Below are 17,673 nucleotides of genomic sequence, written 5' to 3'. Positions count from 1 at the left end.
TGACAGACTAGAAACGATATATTTGGTCACAAAATTATGATGCAATCATTTCCAGAACTTATATTACAAATTTTACGTGATATTGATTTTTATTCTTATTACCTATCTGTGATATTTGTATTTTTTGCACAGTTCTTTACACTGTGTTTTTATTTAACTCTTGAATTTTATATTGATGTGGTTCATCATTTAATGTTTACATTTACCATAGTTTGACACTCAATAGCCGATGTATTTTTCGTGTTGGGCTGTCGTTAATCATCTAATCTAATCTAATCTAGAATAAACAAAGGTGTGAATTACATAAATTTCAGTGAACCCTTCACTTAAATAACAATGTAACATATCTCACTCGCTCACTTTAATGGTTTGTGGAATACCTTGATTTTGTACTTGACTGGTCAAAGTATCATACCAAAAGGTGACCGCTTTCGGGTAGGAAGTGTTTGCGGGTGTCTTTGTGGTCTGCATTCTATGAATGATCTTAACCCCTTTGTTATCTTTATCATATGAATTTACGTTTAACGAGTGCTGCTATAAATCTGCTGTCTTACTATAAAGCATTCTTTTTTTACTTTCACAGGGCCGGCTCGAGCAAAGGCGTGATACAGAGAGAAGGTAGAACGAACACCTTTTTGGTTATATTAAACAAACCGCACTGGCAAGACTTCGTGAGCACTAGAGAATCCGGCGACCGATTGGCCCCGAGTCGACTATTGACGCTCTGAGATCGCTTTCCCATTGCTGACAGGTTATGAGTGGCGGTTCGGACCGCTCCTCGCCTGCCCATCAGCCGTTGTTGGATGGAATAAAAGTCGGCAATTGACCCACCTTGCGGGCCTATAACACTGGCGAATTGAAGACATACGCTTCCAGCTGATCTCTCCCTCTCGCCCAATCTGTGGTATAAATCTGCCGGCTGGAGCGCTTATTGACTGGTGGCGGTGCTGATTCATACACTTAATTGGAAATATCACTGTGTCGATGGCTCTACCTTGATGCGACAGTTTCGCGAACGTTTTCACGGTTTGTGAGTTTACTACACGCGACAACTGTATGGCTGATTGATTGATTAATTAATAAAACAAATAATAAGTCCGAGCCGGTGGTCCGTTCATCTCGGTTACCATTATGATGAACTGTCCTTTCAAAGGACTGGGCCGCGATCGAACTAAATTGGCGGTTGAAGAACCTGCCATCGTGAAAAAACCTGATCTCGAGACGCTAAACCGTCGACCAATTTACACCAGGGCTTTAGAACAATCGCCCGTGTTGAAGAGGAACTGTGCGTTTAAGAAGCAGGACGTAACGAAAGTAGAAACAAACTTGAAGGAGAATGGACAGCTTGAGAGGAATGAAGACGCGACTCGGAAGACTTCCAACGACTCGGACAGACAGTGTCTGTCGGACACGTACAGCGTCACGGAGTCCGAGCGGAAGGATTCCTCGGAGACTCAGAAGAGCTGTCCGGAGTCCGAGAGGACGATCTTCCCGGACGGGGACCCCAAGTCGTCGCCGTGTAAGAGACCCGACCGCAAGATCAGCGCCCTCTCGCTGTCGTCGACGGGGTCCGAGGACGCCGTGGAGGAGAAGATAACTCTGAGTGCGCTCATTGAGGGGTGCGGCACGCTCATCATACCCGCGGTAAGTGTTAGTCTTAGTCTGTATAAGGGCAGGCCCAAGAACGGGACTGAGTGTAACTCAGTGGCATTGGCGTAGTCAGAATTTTATGTTGAGGGGCCACCTAAATTGGGAGAAAAGGTGTGATTAAGGGACCCTGACTTTTATGCCCCTTCCTTTCCCTTCCCCTCCCTCCCCCCGTTCACCAAGTGTCGCAATAACTACTGTCCTAAATACCCTCCCCTCCCCCCCCCCTCATCTCGTCCCGCTCTGTACTGAGATCTCGTAATAAAAATTAAATCTTTCAGCTTATTATGTCAGAACACAATTTAAATTATTTGGTTATATTTGCAATTGTGCAAGTTTCACTCGACCCACTCATTGTGGTAATTTCTGAAAGAGCACTAAACAACATTTCGTGTTTCCACCATTCAGTAAGGTATCATTTATTGATAACTATATCGTTTGTACTGGCGCTGTCGTCCATGTCACTCTGTATACGGACTCGTTTGACAACTAGAGTAATGGCTGTAAATTTGAATCACATACACGTGTAGTAAATGTTAAGATTATTCCTTAAATAATCGCATACCCAAGTAGTAAAAGTTAGGGTTATTCCAGAAATAACAACATACACGAGTAGTAAAAGTTAGGGTTATTCCAGAAATAACAACATACACGAGTAGTAAAATAATCACAGCGGAGAGAAGTGAAGTGTGTTTACCGCCCGCCAGACCTTCAGCGATACCATCTTAAATTAGTTCATGCTTAGGAGAGCTAAACTTACTCTCCTTGAACTAGTCTCAGGGGAGCAGGGTGATAGCCCCCCCCCCCCCCTTAAACATCCTGATAAAGTAAAATTATTCTTCATTACTTGTACATGCATTGCGCTTTTGTTTAACTAAAACTGGACACTGTATATGAATCTCAATCTGATCCTTCAGGGAGCGGTACGTAGGTAAAGCGCCCGCTTGCTGCGCGTTCGGTCTAGGATCGATCCTCATCGATGGACCCATTGGGATATTTCTCGTTCCAGCCAGTTCACCACGACTGGTATATCAAATGCCGTGGTATGTGCTATCCTGTCTGTGGAATGGTGCTTATAAAAGATCCCTTGCTGCTTATGGAAAAATGTACCAGGTTTCCTGTCTGAGACTATATGTTAAGATTACCAAATGTTTGACATCCAATAACCGATAATTAATAAATCAATGTGCTCTAGTGGTGTCGTTAAACAAAGCAAACTCTTTTTTTGATCCTGCAAGGCCATACGGTGTCTGAAATAACTATCACGACGCAGTGACTGGGGGTTTCCTTCAAGTAGACAAAAACAATACCGGGAACTTTTCTTGTACTTTTCAGAAGGTTCAAATGCTGTCCAACCCATCCTCCCCCACCCCACCCACCCGCGCCAGGTCCGGCCCTGTCCTGATTACTTACAATCAAAGCGACTAAGTGAAATCACCATCAATAACGTAGTGATTCGTCATCTCCAGAGTGGAGTATGCAAAAACGAACCAGGACGCGATAATAACGGGTGTTAAGACCCATTTTGTAACGAACTACCGGCCTCGGTGGTGTCGTGGTTAAGCCATTGGATATAAGGTTGGAAGGTACAGGGTTCGCAGCTCGGTACCGGATCCCACCCAGAGCGAGTTTTAGCGACTCAATGGGTGTAACACCACTACACCCTCTTCTCTCTCACTAACTACTAACCACTAACAATTAACCCACTGTCCTGGACAGACAGCCCAGATAGCTGAGGTGTATGCCCATGTCAGCGTGCTTGAACATGAATTGGATATAAGCACGAAAATAAGTTGAAGTGAAGTGTAATGAACTGCACATTTTGTAAACATCAAAACATCCATATTAAACTAAAAATACCCCTTTTTGTAGGGACCAGCCTCGGTGGCGTCGTGGCAGGCCATCGGTCTACAGGCTGGTAGGTACTGGGTTCGGATCCCAGTCGAGGCATGGGATTTTTAATCCAGATACCGACTCCAAACCCTGAGTGAGTGCTCCGCAAGGCTCAATGGGTAGGTGTAAACCACTTGCACCGACCAGTGATCCATAACTGGTTCAACAAAGGCCATGGTTTGTGCTATCCTGCCTGTGGGAAGCGCAAATAAAAGATCCCTTGCTGCCTGTCGTAAAAAAGAGTAGCCTATGTGGCGACAGCGGGTTTCCTCTAAAAACAGTGTCAGAATGACCATATGTTTGACGTCCAATAGCCGATGATAAGATTAAAAATCAATGTGCTCTAGTGGCGTCGTTAAATAAAACAAACTTTACTTTTTTTTCCTTTTTGTAGGTTTCCGCGGAGAGGTTAATTGTTCTATTCCACCATCGCTAGCTACCAAACCAATCGTGATTCACGTGATCAGTTTTGATTTTTTATTATTATTCTTAGCTCGACAAATGTCTGCCATTATATTTCGTTATTAATATTCTCATGAAGGAAAGAATTTATCAAGCTGTGCAAAAGATAATTAATAATTAAAAACGTAGCAAGCTGTGAAGTTTCTAGTTTCAGATTAAGAAATATCATTAACACCAAACAACAGAATCGGTCCGCTTAGGTTATTGTACACTTAAATTTAATACAGTGGGGTAATTTTCTATCACTCACTGTTTCTGCCCCCCCCCCCCCCTCTCTCTCTCTCTCTCTCTCTCTCTCTCTCTCTCTCTCTCTCTCTCTCTCTCTCTCTCTCTCTCTCTCTCTCTCTCTCTCTCTCGTGTTAACGACTCAGTGGGTAGGCGTAAGACCACTACACCCTCTTCTCTCTCACTAACCACTAACAACTAACCCACTGTCCTTGACAGACAGCCCAGGTAGCTGTGGTGTGTGTGTGTGCCCAGGACAGCGTGTTTGGACCTTAATTGGATTGAAGAACGAAAATAAGTTAAAAGGAAAGGAAAGAAACCTTTCATCTAGTCTCTGTATTATCATATGAAGTCATATACTTGTTAAATCTAGCTTTTATATCATATACGGACATAAATTATAGGGGATCAACGCCTGACGACCCTCTCATCTCTTTCCACAAAATAATCAACTGATATTCTTTTCTTGTTTTCTTATTTCTTGTTACACAACCCCCCCCACACACACACACACACACACACACACACAGCGCCCGTTCCCAATATGAAGGCGTTAAATCTAAGTTAGTCTGGACACGATATTATGCTCTTGTCTAAATGTGTGACCATTGAGGGCGTGCCTGGACCTTTCGTGGATATGGGTACGTAAACATTGTTCCAAATCTGAATGACAAAACCGTATTCCGTGATCGAAATCGTATCTCTGCAGAAGGCAGAGTCGAAAAGATGTTGGGCAAAGTCGTGATTGCTTCCATGAGGTGCTCGTTCTCCGGATGACCGCCACTCACCTAGATGAACTCTAACCAGGATGTTCCATCACCTCCTGGACCATCTGTAGGGTGTATACTACCAAATTAAATCCCATAGACGACGATAGTAACATATGTGGCTAAAACTTCTGCCTGCCTGCATTGTATCAATCGACATAAACACCACGGATATAAATACTACCACCCCCTCACCCTTAAAGTGAATAAAAAAAACAAATGGGGGTGAAGTTGTTTATTTCAAAGATAACAGGTAGCGTCTATGACTACCCTAGTTCCGCACAAAATGCGAGTACTTTTTTTAACAATTACCCCATTCATGTTTCAAACACAAGGCTAGTTAACACTGTGGTATTAAATGAAATAAAATTGCATACATGTTTTGCGCAACCAACATACTCATGTTTATCACCAATCACAGGACTGGTGGTGTTAAAGGGACATTCCTGAGTTTGCTGCATTGTAAGATGTTTCCGACTAATAAAATAGTTCTACGATTAAACTTACATATTAAATATATTTTCTTGTTTAGAATGTTAGTGTCTGTATATTCAATGTGTTTCTGGTCGTCTTAATATTTGTAAGAAGCCCAAACTGGATTTGGTCGTAAAATTATTTCGTACGTACGAAAAAACATATTTTAGGAAATAAAATTAAATTTAACCTAGTACAAATATTAGAACAATCAGAAACACGTTTAATACACAGCCTGTACTATTTTATGCAGGAAAATATATTTGATATGTAATTACCATCGTTAAAATGTCTCTTTTAGTCGATAACATCTTAAAAAGTGCAGCAAACTCAGGAATGTCCCTTTAACTTCTCTATCAAAAGTTCGGTGCACCTCGAACTTTGACCCAGCCGGAAGTTATTTGGTTTAGTACTACCTGTAGGATTAGCTTACAAAAAAAAACACACACGCTTGTACGCGATATACAGGTGTGATATCATGCACTCATGAATCACTGTCAAAACACTGATAATGAAGTTGTTACCCTAACCTATAAAAACACCCCTACAGATCCGTTCATGAAATTATTTTCATTTCTAACATCATCCTAAAGTAACACGTGCTGCGTGTTCCTGCACTTAGAGTAAGTAGAGGGCGGGACGTAGCCCAATGGTAAAGCGCTCTCCTGATGCGCGGTCGGTCTAGGATCGATTCCCATTGGTGGGCCCATTAGGATATATTTCGTTTTAGCCAGTGCACCACGACTGGTTTATCAAAGCCGTGGTGTATGTTATGCATGTGGGATAATGCATATAAAAGATCCCTTGCTACAAACGAAACAGTTTAGCAGGTTTCCTCTTTAAGACTATATGTCAATATTACCAAATGTTTGACATTCAATAGCCCATTATTAATAACTGAATGTCATCTAATGGTGTCGTTAAACAAAACAAACTATAACATTGGATTATGTACTTTGATGACACAGAGTGTTTATGGATAGCATCGCTGTCATTCCATAACGTCCTAACATACGAGCGTACCCGATCCAGCCCTCACATTTCTCAATGGTTTACTTTGTGCTATAAACTTTTATAGATGAACATTTTATTAGTGTGTAGTGGAGATGTTCGTCATTAAATCACATTGAAGTACGCTAGTATTAACAGCCAATCTTATCGACATCCAGTCCGCCCAGCTAGCGGAGTTTCTGCCCAACAAGTTGTAATTTATAGCAAATTCCAGGCGTATTATTATGTTTAACAACCATCAATCTGATGAGATTATTGGACGTTGTATGTATAAAACACCAGACATATAAATAATCGTCTCTAGCATTGTAAAAATAGGCTGGAGAGTGATTGGTGGAGTGCACCGACTCATTTCGTCTCCCATCAATCTACACACGCGTACATACGTACGTACGTACGCACGCACGCACGCACGCACGCACACACATACATCTATATATATATATATATATATATATATATATATATATATATATATATATATACACATACACGCGTAATCACACACACAGACACACACATACCACCACCACCACCACCACCACCACACAGACACACATACATACACTCACATGTACATACAGACACATATATTCACGAACACACGCACGCACGCATATTCATTATTAACCACAAATAGACCAACATAGAGTTTAGTTGGATGGTTTAATGAAGGAAGGAAATGGTTTATTCAACGACGCACTCAACACATTTTATTTACGGTTATATGGCGTCGGACATATGGTTAAAGACCACACAGATATTGAGGGAGGAAACCAGCTGTCGCCACGTCATGGGCTACTCTTTTCAATTAGAAGCAAGGGATCTTTTATATGCAGCAGACAGGATAGCACATACCACGGTCTTTGATGTACCAGTCGTGGTGCATTGGCTGGAGCGAGAAATTGGTTTAATGAAGATTATAATGCCAGTGGATGACGATCGTTCCATTAAGAAGAACCGATTTTTATTGATCTTAAACGGCTAAACGGGTCTGACCGTATTTGACAGTGATTTATGGGTGCATGTTGCATCACTTTTGTATCATGCTTTTAATATTTCCGCTCGTAGATAATAGTACTTCCTAGTTCATATGAAAGATAATATTCGATATCGCAAGCCTTCAAGACATTAGTAATAATCTATCACACTGTGACACGTGAAAGTGCTAATCATGAGTATAGAGTTTAATACCTGACATGTTTAAAAAGGTTAAACTTGAGGAATATTATTTTTTTTCCCAGTCATGCCAACGTCCCCGTAGACACAAGTGTTATCAGGACACTGTATCGGGACGCACGTTCAATGAATGAATGAATGAATGTTTAACAAAACACCCCAGCACGAAAAATACATCGGCTTTTGGGTGTCAAACTATGGTAAAGTCAAAACATGAAACATGTTCAATGAGATCTCCAGTTGACAGCTGTGGTGGCAGTACTCATGGCGGGTGCCATTGGTAGGACAGGATACGCTCGCTTTTCGTAAACACCTTGTGTCATCACTGTTTTGATAGTGATTCATGAATGCATATCATCACAGCTGCATTTAAACTAGTCTGGGAGTGGCAGTCTTCCTTGTGGCGGTCAAAAGATGTATTGTCTCTCCTCGGCAGTGGCTGTCCTCCTGTAAACGAGGCTCTAGATAGAGCCATGGAATCTACCACTATTTGCCAAACACCTACTCGACTCTGCATTTTGCAGATATACGGTCTTGGCCACGGATAACGGTTCTACCGTTCAGATTTGACAAATGCTTCCATGCGCTATATGCGTTAAAACGTTCGTCTTCGGGATATTGTCTGAATTATCCCGAAAACATGTGGGGGGGGGGGGGGGGGGGGCTGATACGATATTGATATGACTATGGAATTTGCAATTTTAAAAACAACAACCAAACGTGTTCAAGATACTTGTTGTCCTATGTGCTCATTCTAGTTGATTTAATTACTAATCTTATATTTTAAAATCTGCTTTCAGTGTAAAATAAATAAATAATAAGAATCGCATTAACCGGATAAATATTATACATACATGTTATAATAACCTTGTTAACTGATTAATATATCAGGTGGTTCCTCCATCTCGCCTTATGGTAATTTATCTTCTGGTCATGACCTGGATGAATTTGCCATTCATGTCTTTGTTTCCAGATACACTATCCGGCCAATTTTGATATGTGCCGTGTCACTGCAAGCTGTTGGTTCCCAGCTCTGGATCGCCAAGTGAGCCAGATGTAGGAGGTTTAGTATCGTGAATCAACTAGCGCCATGGTAATGTTGCATAATGTAAAACAGAACAAGAGTAGGCCTGGTGGATCGAGCAATCTATGTGCAAATACACTGTCATTGTAGCGGATTACATCTGTACAAAGCTGCCAAGTGAATGATTTAAAATGGCATGGTTTCCTTTTGGTGAATCAGTTAACCTAATTTGTTTTAAACTTACATCACGATGTATCCTATTACAGATGTTGTCATTTGTCATCATAAACCAACAAGTACAAATTATATAATAATTGTGTTTAGAATTACAGAAAGCTTGCCATCTAATTTCATTTCCTGTTTCCTAAAACGCTATCACGTCTGTTATACTGCCTGTGGGATGGTTCATATAACAGACAACTTGTTACTAATGGAAAAATATACGGGTGTCCTATCTAAGACTACATGTCACAATTAACGACGTCATATAACGTAAATAAAATGTGCGAGTTCGTTGTTAAATAAAACATTTCTTGCTTTCCCAAGTAATTCATGTTGTCAGGGTAACGTATCACTGGTTCTGTGTAGGTACACACGTACCGTGTGTGTGTCAGTGTGTGTGTGTGTGTGTGTGTCGTTAAATAAAACATTTCTTGCTTTCCCAAGTAACTCATGTTGTCAGGGTAACGTAACAGTCGTTTTGTGTACGTACACACGTACCGTGTGTGTGTTAGTCAGTGTGTGTGTGTGTGGGGGGGGGGGGTGTGCGTGTGTGTGTGTGTGTTGTTAAATAAAGCATTTCTTGCTTTCTTAACGTAATAGTGGTTTTGTGTACGTACACACGTACCGTGTGTGTGTGTGTGTGTGTGTGTGTGTGTGTGTGTGTGTGTGTGTGTGTGTGTGTGTGTGTGTGTGTGTGTGTGTGTGTGTGTGTGTGTGTGTGTGTGTGTCTGTGTGTGTGTGTGTGTGTGTGTGTGTGTGTGTGTGTGTGTGTGTGTGTGTGTGTGTGTGTGTGTGTCTGTGTGTGTGTGTGTGTGTGTGTGTGTGTGTGTCTGTGTGTGTGTGGGGGGGGGGGGTGTGTGTTGCAAGTAGAAGTTCAATTTAGACGAAGAAAGATGCAAATGAAAGCAATGAGACACTTACAGATAATCTATGGACTGATTATGAAAACTAAGCAAACCTCCTGTTGTTTACTTTATGCTGATTGGATGGGTTATCATTTTATGAAATCATTTGACGTTATACACATGGTACCAAATACAGTTCTTATCAAGATAAATAAACCAAATGTTGATTACTTTCATTGATGCATCTCTGAGAAGTATCTTAACAATCGTTCTGAATTGTTGGTGCATCTTCAATCAATAGACCACTGTGGTGCCAAGTGTGTGAGTGCCAACACTGGACAACTCAAACTGGTATGCGCTCTGGTTGGATCGTTACTAGGTTAATGCATTTCGGACGTTTAATCCAGGCCAGTCGTTACAAGACATGTCTAACGTCCACCGACTTTATTCTGTAACAGATAATATTCAACTATTCAGTTTATAATTCATTGTTAAGATTATTTGTTTTTAATTAAGCTTTTTGATAAACTATTTCATACAATGAAGGGTGTGTTAAAACTAACGTATGTGAATGCCCCAAAACGAGCGTGTTGTCAATGTTCCACAAATAAAACAAACCACTAGTGAGATATGTGTTAATAAAGATAGTAAAACAAAGTACTGTCAATGTTAAAAAATATAGCAACTACTTCAACATAGTGTTAATGGTTAACACATTATTGTGTAAACTTATCAGTACTTCAAATTGTAACAAACAATCTCAGCATAGTGGTATTGGTCGTACTGTAATGTAAACCAATTATATATATAGCGTAATGGCGTATATTATGAATATGCATGTACATCTGAACGACAAAGCCGTTATCGGCAATCAAAACCGTATCTCTGCACAATGCAGAGTCGAATGGGTATTTGGCAAAATACTGATTGATTTCATGAATCTCTATTCAGTGCCTCGTTTATAGGAAGACAGCCACTACTGCAAACACATAATTGAATATAATATAATGGTGCAAATTATATTAAAATGAAAATATTTCAATAATATATAATATATAAACTATTATAATCTGTTGTAGACAAACTGTTTTAGTATTTCTTAATAATACGTGTGTTTTAGTTTGCGGATAGCCGACGGTATTTCTGAGATTGAAGTTGAAATGTCTCTGCAGACATCAAGATAATCACCAGATGAAAGTTGACTCTGATGGAAAATACAACTAATCATTGGCGATTCCAGCGTTGTAATGGTGTATCCAATAAGTCGGTTTTCTAATAAGCACAACACAAGCGAGTCTAGGAATGGATTTCCACCTGATATCGCGGCTCCCTCTGGTGAGTCGTTGGCGAAACGAGGTTAATTTCTACCTGAGGATAAACTTGTGAGGAGACACCTCCGGGGATTCTGATTTCTGTCATTTATATTACACGTTTACGGTTAACTCCCTTATGTATACAGGGCGGGACGTAGCCCAGTGGTAAAGCGTTCGCCCGATGCGCCGTCGGTCTAAGATCGATCCCCGTTGGTTGACCCATTGGGCTATTTCTCGTTCCTGCCAGTGCTCCACAACTGGTGTAACACAAGGCCGTGGTATGTACTATCCTGTCTGTGGGATGGTGTATGAAAAATATCCGTTGCTGCTAATCGAAAAGAGTAACCCATGAAGTTGCGACAGCGGGTTTCCTCTCTCAATATCTGTGTGTGGTCCTTAACCATATGTCTGACGCCATATAACCGTAAATAAAATGTGTTGAGTGTGTCGTTAAATAAAAACATTTCCTTCCTTCCCTACATACAGCTATGTAAAATGTTAATAGTTTTGATGTGTTGACATGTTTGTAGTCCCAGTTAAAACAACTATTAGTGACATAATATATTTTGTTACGTTTATTCACTAGCATTTTTGTTTTATCTCACGGACTCCTTTCTTTTCTCTCCTTTTACATTACATCTCATTTATTCCCGACCTGGAACTCCTTCTATCTTTCAACTTCTTTCGCTGTCCACCTCCACATCCCAGTTAATGTATAAAATTATATTTGATTTGCTATCATGGATTTAAAATGTGTGACTGTAATTCATTTTAATTTTAACCCGCAGTGTTTCACTTACGGCAAATATATGGATCGACCGCTTTGTGCAGAAAAATGCTAATTTTCTTGAACAAAATAATATGTTTTATTTTATTCATGTTTCTAGAAACCCACCACTATAGTAAGTATTACAGGCATGGTGGTTATCTCATAAATTGATGAACAATGTTGCATAGAAATGCAATATCATATTTAATGTTCCTTGATTTTTAAATGTTTTATTATGAAGATGTATTTTGTTGTTATATTTCCGCATTCTATCCTTCTATTATGTTTTACTTTAAAGATTTATATTAAAGTCAAATAAGTTAATAAAGGTGTAATAAAATAATAATAAGTTAACGTTTTTTTTTTTTTACAGATGGCATGGATAACTTATAATAATGATTGTGTAAGGCTGCTAAATAATTAATTATCAGAATGTTGCTAAAGGAAGTAATCAGTTTAAATATTCATGAGTATAATAGTATACCAAGTAAACGTGATGATCACAGAACGGATATCAGGTGGGGTTCATATAGCCAATTTGTTCGTGTTACAGATTTGACGATGTATACAATCGACTAACAAATACCATGTCACTCGAGTCAAATAAATCTAGACGGAGTATGCCCTTCAGCGACTTCATTCTAGAAGTGAAACCGACTTCATTCTAAGAGAAACCAGTCTCTATTGATCTCATGAGATCTCCCATCGCGGCACCGCAAACGTTGATGCTCCTTCTGTAGTGCGTTTAGCGGCACGGCACGTCTCCCTAGCCCTCGGTATAATAAGCTTCTTCTATTCATCTTAGCGTCTATCGATGATTCACTAACTTTTGCCAATATTTCGCAAATTCATTACACAGTCGTAATTGTCTGTGTGAAAGCAACACAGTCAATACTATAGGAATTGTTTGATGTTAATACCTCCACATAAATCACAAGTCTCAAAATTCAATATTGGATTATCGTCGCGACCAAGTGTGTACATAGACTCTTTCTGACGTTTGAAGTGCGGCAAGGGTTAGCTTCCCTAAGTCTCCACCAAATCTAAATTAAAACTTACAAGATGCATTCGTTCTCTTTGGCCGCTCAGCTATGAAGTGTTTAGTGCAGCATGTCCACATGAAATTGAATTAGGTAAAAGGTACATGAAATTACACGGGATGATAGCATTGTGTTAAATGAGCACGAATATCAGGCTCATGTTTACAGAACATCAGAATTTAATCTCAGGATTCGAACTCAGGATTCAGACTCTAACGTTATGCAAATTGAAAAATGTTGTTGTTGTTGGGTTTTTACGGGTAGTTATTGTTGGGTTTTTTTAGTTTTTTGTGTTGTTGTTTTTTGTTGTTTTTTTTTTTTTTTTTTTTTTTTTGGGGGGGGGGATATATATATATATATATATATATATATATATATATATATATATATATATATATATATATATATATATATATATATATATATATATATATATGTTTGTTTGATTTTGTTTGTTGATGGGTATTTGGTGGGATTGTGGGTTTTTTGGGGTTTTTTTTAATGATTTAGTGTTTAAGGCTCAACTTTTGACACATAACCCGTACGTCTGTACCCTACATAGTTATAACAATGAGTTCGGGCTTACATGCATGCAATGATTGTCTGACATGACTTGCAAATTCTTACTATATCACAACTGTATTTATTATACGATCGACATCATCATGACGTCTTTAGATTACAATTATCGTAAGTCACAATAAAAACTTTCTAGAGCGATAGTAAGCCATTAGTATTGATCTTATACGAATGGCTATAAAGTTTGATGACGATTTGATGATTTTATAATGGCCTTCAAAACCCATTTGCATATTCCACAAATAGTTCGTCTTACACCACATGCTACCATGACAGGGAAATGGTTGTATCTATTACTTATTGAACGAGCGCTTTTTAATATAGAGCTATATAATACTAGTAAGCTAATGAAATTCTATTTCAGGTACCAAATTAACAAAAGTGACTTCTTTACGACTGTAATCGAGAAAATGACATATGCAGTTGTTTTAATTATCGCGGTGCAGCGATGTTGAAACCTTGTGCGTGCAGCGGCTGCAACATCCAGCGTACAAGTCACTTAATGCAACTAGCCAGACTCGTTTCGCTAAACGGACCCCAAGTCCGTTGTGTTTTAATTTGTAAATGGATGTGCCAGTTTCCAAGATGCCTGCCTTTGTTGTGCATGTACTTATTTCTGCATTACTTATAAGCATGCAACATGCGTATTATGTTGAGAGAAAGCGACCAAGGTCACTCCGTCACACTCCATCACTGATTAAATACGAGTTGGGAATTAGTGTCTAGGTGCCGGCATGTTTCCGTTTTCAGAGATGTGCTTTTCATAAACCGTAAATATCGGATTTCATGTACAGTAATATAGTAAATATAGTTGTAGCAGCAGCAGCAGCAGCAGCAATGGTAGTAGTTGTAGTTGTTGTAGTAGTAGTAGTAGTAGTAGTAGTAGTAGTAGTAGTAGTAGTAGTAGTAGTAGTAGTAGTAGTAGCAGCAGCAGCAGGAGTACCCACTGGGGATTTTATCGTCCAAATAAAAGATCACTAACCGGGTTTCCTCTTAAAACTACGTGTCAGAATTGTCAAAAGTTTGTCATCCAGTGACCGATGTTTAATTAATCAGTGTTACTTACTTAATCCTCTTTGTGTGCGGTAACACATAAGGCCGACACCAAAGAACGCCAATGTTGTCTATCCGTTGCAGGCTTCGTCACCTAGCCCCAACTCCACCGATCTTCTCCAGGTCTCCTTCGGTCTCCCCCCTCACTCTCTTGCCACCAAGGGTCCAGCGCATGGCAACGCTTGGGATGGATGTTAGTGGCATTCTGCAGACGTGTCCAATCCATTTCCATCTGCGACGTTTAACCTCGAGAGAGATGGGCTACCCACTCCAGCAGAGTTTTCTCCACCTTTCCTATCACGATGATGGTAATCCACCACTGTGCTGGTTGTCTGTTCGGACTGAAAAAAGAACTGTCCTGAGGACAAGGTCCTCTTCTATGAGTCTGTCTCGCTCACGCATAGAAGTTCGATGTAGTAGCTCTCCATCTCTTGCTTGATACAGTATTCTCACATTCCAGGAGCCAACTTTTATCTTGTTTTTTCGGATTGAGCATATCCACTGTCGTGATGTCAGCTCCCAGCTGGGTTTGGCTGTCATCCTTCATGATCCCAGTTTTCTGGGTTGCTTCACTCCTCGCACCATTGACGTTTTGTTCTTTGGCATTGGTTTCTGTAGCTTGGGGATATTTTTGTTTACGTGGTGATGGTGCTAACATCACACACAACCCTCCTCCTTTCTCATTCGGGCTTGAGACCGGCCACGGCGGAGTTAATTAATCAGTGTGCTCAGATTAAATAAAACAAAGTTTAACTATTTCTTACCGACATCTACAGATAGAACGAAATTGGGTGGGGGTTTTTCTTTTTGGTTTTATATATATATATATATATATATATATATATATATATATATATATATATATATATATATATATATATATAGTTATAGTTATCTTTACTGTTGTATCTTTGCTAATCTAACACAGTGACACAGATGTAGAATTTTAAATATGTATTGAAAGACCGCCAAGACGAGATTTGAAATGGACAATTGCCCAACCTATTCCGTTCACTGCATGCTTCTCTTTCAATATAAAACTATAGTCCGTCCCATCATCCCACAAAAAATGATTTTTGTAAATAATTTCAGTTTGGTTTACCGTAAAAAGAAAACTAACAGTGTTTTGGAAAGAACCCCCTAAAAAATATTGTTGTGTGCAGTTTCGAAAACAACTGGCTCACAAATAAATAACTTGTTGGAAATTTTATAGTATGAAAAAAGGGCGTTCAAAACAATTATTGCACAGCACATACGTTTTCACTTGAGTGATTTCAAGTTATATTTAACGTCCATCATTGTTGCTATTAGAACTGGCAACTGAATTACTTGACTATTTCAGTATAGACCTCAAGCAGGTGGTTTCTATAATTCCTACCTCCAACAAGAAAGAATTAGAATGTACAGTTATAATTACCGTTAACGATCTCTCGACAGATTCACTTCACTGGACTTGTGATTAATCGTCTTATGGTTCAGTGAAGACGTGGATGATACATCATGCAGTATGTCAAAGCACAAACATGACTGCCAAATTTATAATCGATTCCCGTAAAAGAGAGATTTTTATTGATATATATTTTTTTCGGGGTATGTGTGTGGTTTTTTTTTTGTGTGGTTCGTTCATGGTTTCAAGAAATGGATGACACATTATTAATCTTACATTATATATCATTTTCATATAAATACCTGATAACCATTCACATTGCCTTATAAATAATGTATTTTTTATTGTTATAATGTTTGTAAATATTCTACCAAACATAAAGTAGATAAACATATTTGCGAACCTGCAAACCCACCGTTATCAATAATGGAGGGGCAAGTTCTAGTGCGTGGGTAAAAGCAAATTTTATATCTTTGGATTGCTTCACTAGAGAACAAAATAATTTAAAGTTTGTTTCGTTTAACGACACCACTAGAACACATTGATTTTATTAATCATCGGCTATTGGATGTCAAACATTTGGTAATTTTTACGTATGGTCTTAGAGAGGAAACCCGCTATATTTTTTCCAATAGTAGCAAGGCATATTTTATATGTACCATCCCACAGACAGGTCTTTGATGTACCAGTTGTTGGGCCACCGACATGGATCGATCCTAGATCGACCGCGCATCTCACGAGCGCTTTACCACTGGGATATGTCCCGCCCCTAGAATAAAATAGGAATATATTTTAGATGGCAATTTTGAGCTGTTTCAAAGTGTATTTTGCTTTATATGTATGAGAAAAAACACGTACATAATCGTACGATCGAACTCCCTCAGTGGACTCTCACTGATTGTTGGGTCTTTTCTCGTCCCATCCCGTACACCACGAATGGTATATATCAAAGTTCGTGATATGTGCTATCCTGTATGTGGGGAAAGTGCATATAAAAGGTCCCTTGCTGCTAATAGAAAAATATACTGAGTTTCCTCTTAAAGCTACGACTACTAACAATTACCAAATGTTTGACATCCAAAAGCCGATGATTAATAAATATATGTGTTCTAGTGGTGTCGTTAAACAAAATAAACTTTTAAATTTCAAGAGGTGGATCGCACAAACACACACACACACACCCTGGTCCTATAGGCGCCTGCTTTGTAAATATTAGAGGTATGATTTTCAAAATGTTAACGGTTTTGTCGTTTAGATTTCTACCATGAAAATAATAAATACCATATCACTGCGTTTCGATATCACGTTTAAGCAACGCACCACCATTTGTAGTGTCTTGGGCACAGGTTCCGACCTCGGCCGGCTCTGTCCAGGACAGGAGTGTCGTTACTTGTTGTAGTAGCTTAATATAGTCCGGTTTAGAAAACGTTCCTCATAAACAAATACTACAAAATTATAACATGCTTTTTGAAATCTTCCTTTGATGATTACACGTAGGTTGACCTCTGTAGTATGTGTTATATGTAGTACTAACTGATCACAACTGTGCAAATGGTTTTGTGTCACTTGTATAACAGCACCACGAGGCGGTGATCTGGATTGAGGATATGTTGATTTTTTACTCTGTACTTGTCAGTTGAGAGCACTTCCTAAAATTAGTACTCACATGACCCTCTCGTTAGTGTTGTATTTTTCATAGAATAATAATATTCTGACATAGAAATTGTATTGAACCGCATGGAGTAATTAATGGTGGTGTGTAACCTTTACTGTTTACTGGTGG

The 17,673-nt window shown here is 39.3% G+C and overlaps 1 protein-coding gene across 1 annotated transcript in view; it reads left to right on the top strand.

Annotated features, from left to right (window-relative positions):
- Positions 1 to 649: 649 nt before the first annotated feature.
- Positions 650 to 17,673, top strand: part of LOC121373977 (guanylate cyclase soluble subunit alpha-2-like) — a 69,862-nt gene continuing 52,838 nt past the window's right edge. Inside the window, exon 1 of the mRNA XM_041500833.1 lies at positions 650 to 1,644. Coding sequence (XP_041356767.1) covers positions 1,132 to 1,644 — 513 coding nt within the window. The 5' untranslated portion in view covers positions 650 to 1,131. The remainder of the gene's footprint in view (positions 1,645 to 17,673) is intronic.

This window comes from Gigantopelta aegis, chromosome 6, assembly GCF_016097555.1.
Source record: "Gigantopelta aegis isolate Gae_Host chromosome 6, Gae_host_genome, whole genome shotgun sequence".
NCBI classification, from domain to species: Eukaryota; Metazoa; Mollusca; class Gastropoda; order Neomphalida; family Peltospiridae; genus Gigantopelta; species Gigantopelta aegis.
The sequence above is the reverse complement of the archived record's forward strand: the minus strand, read 5'-3'. Positions and strand labels throughout refer to the sequence as shown.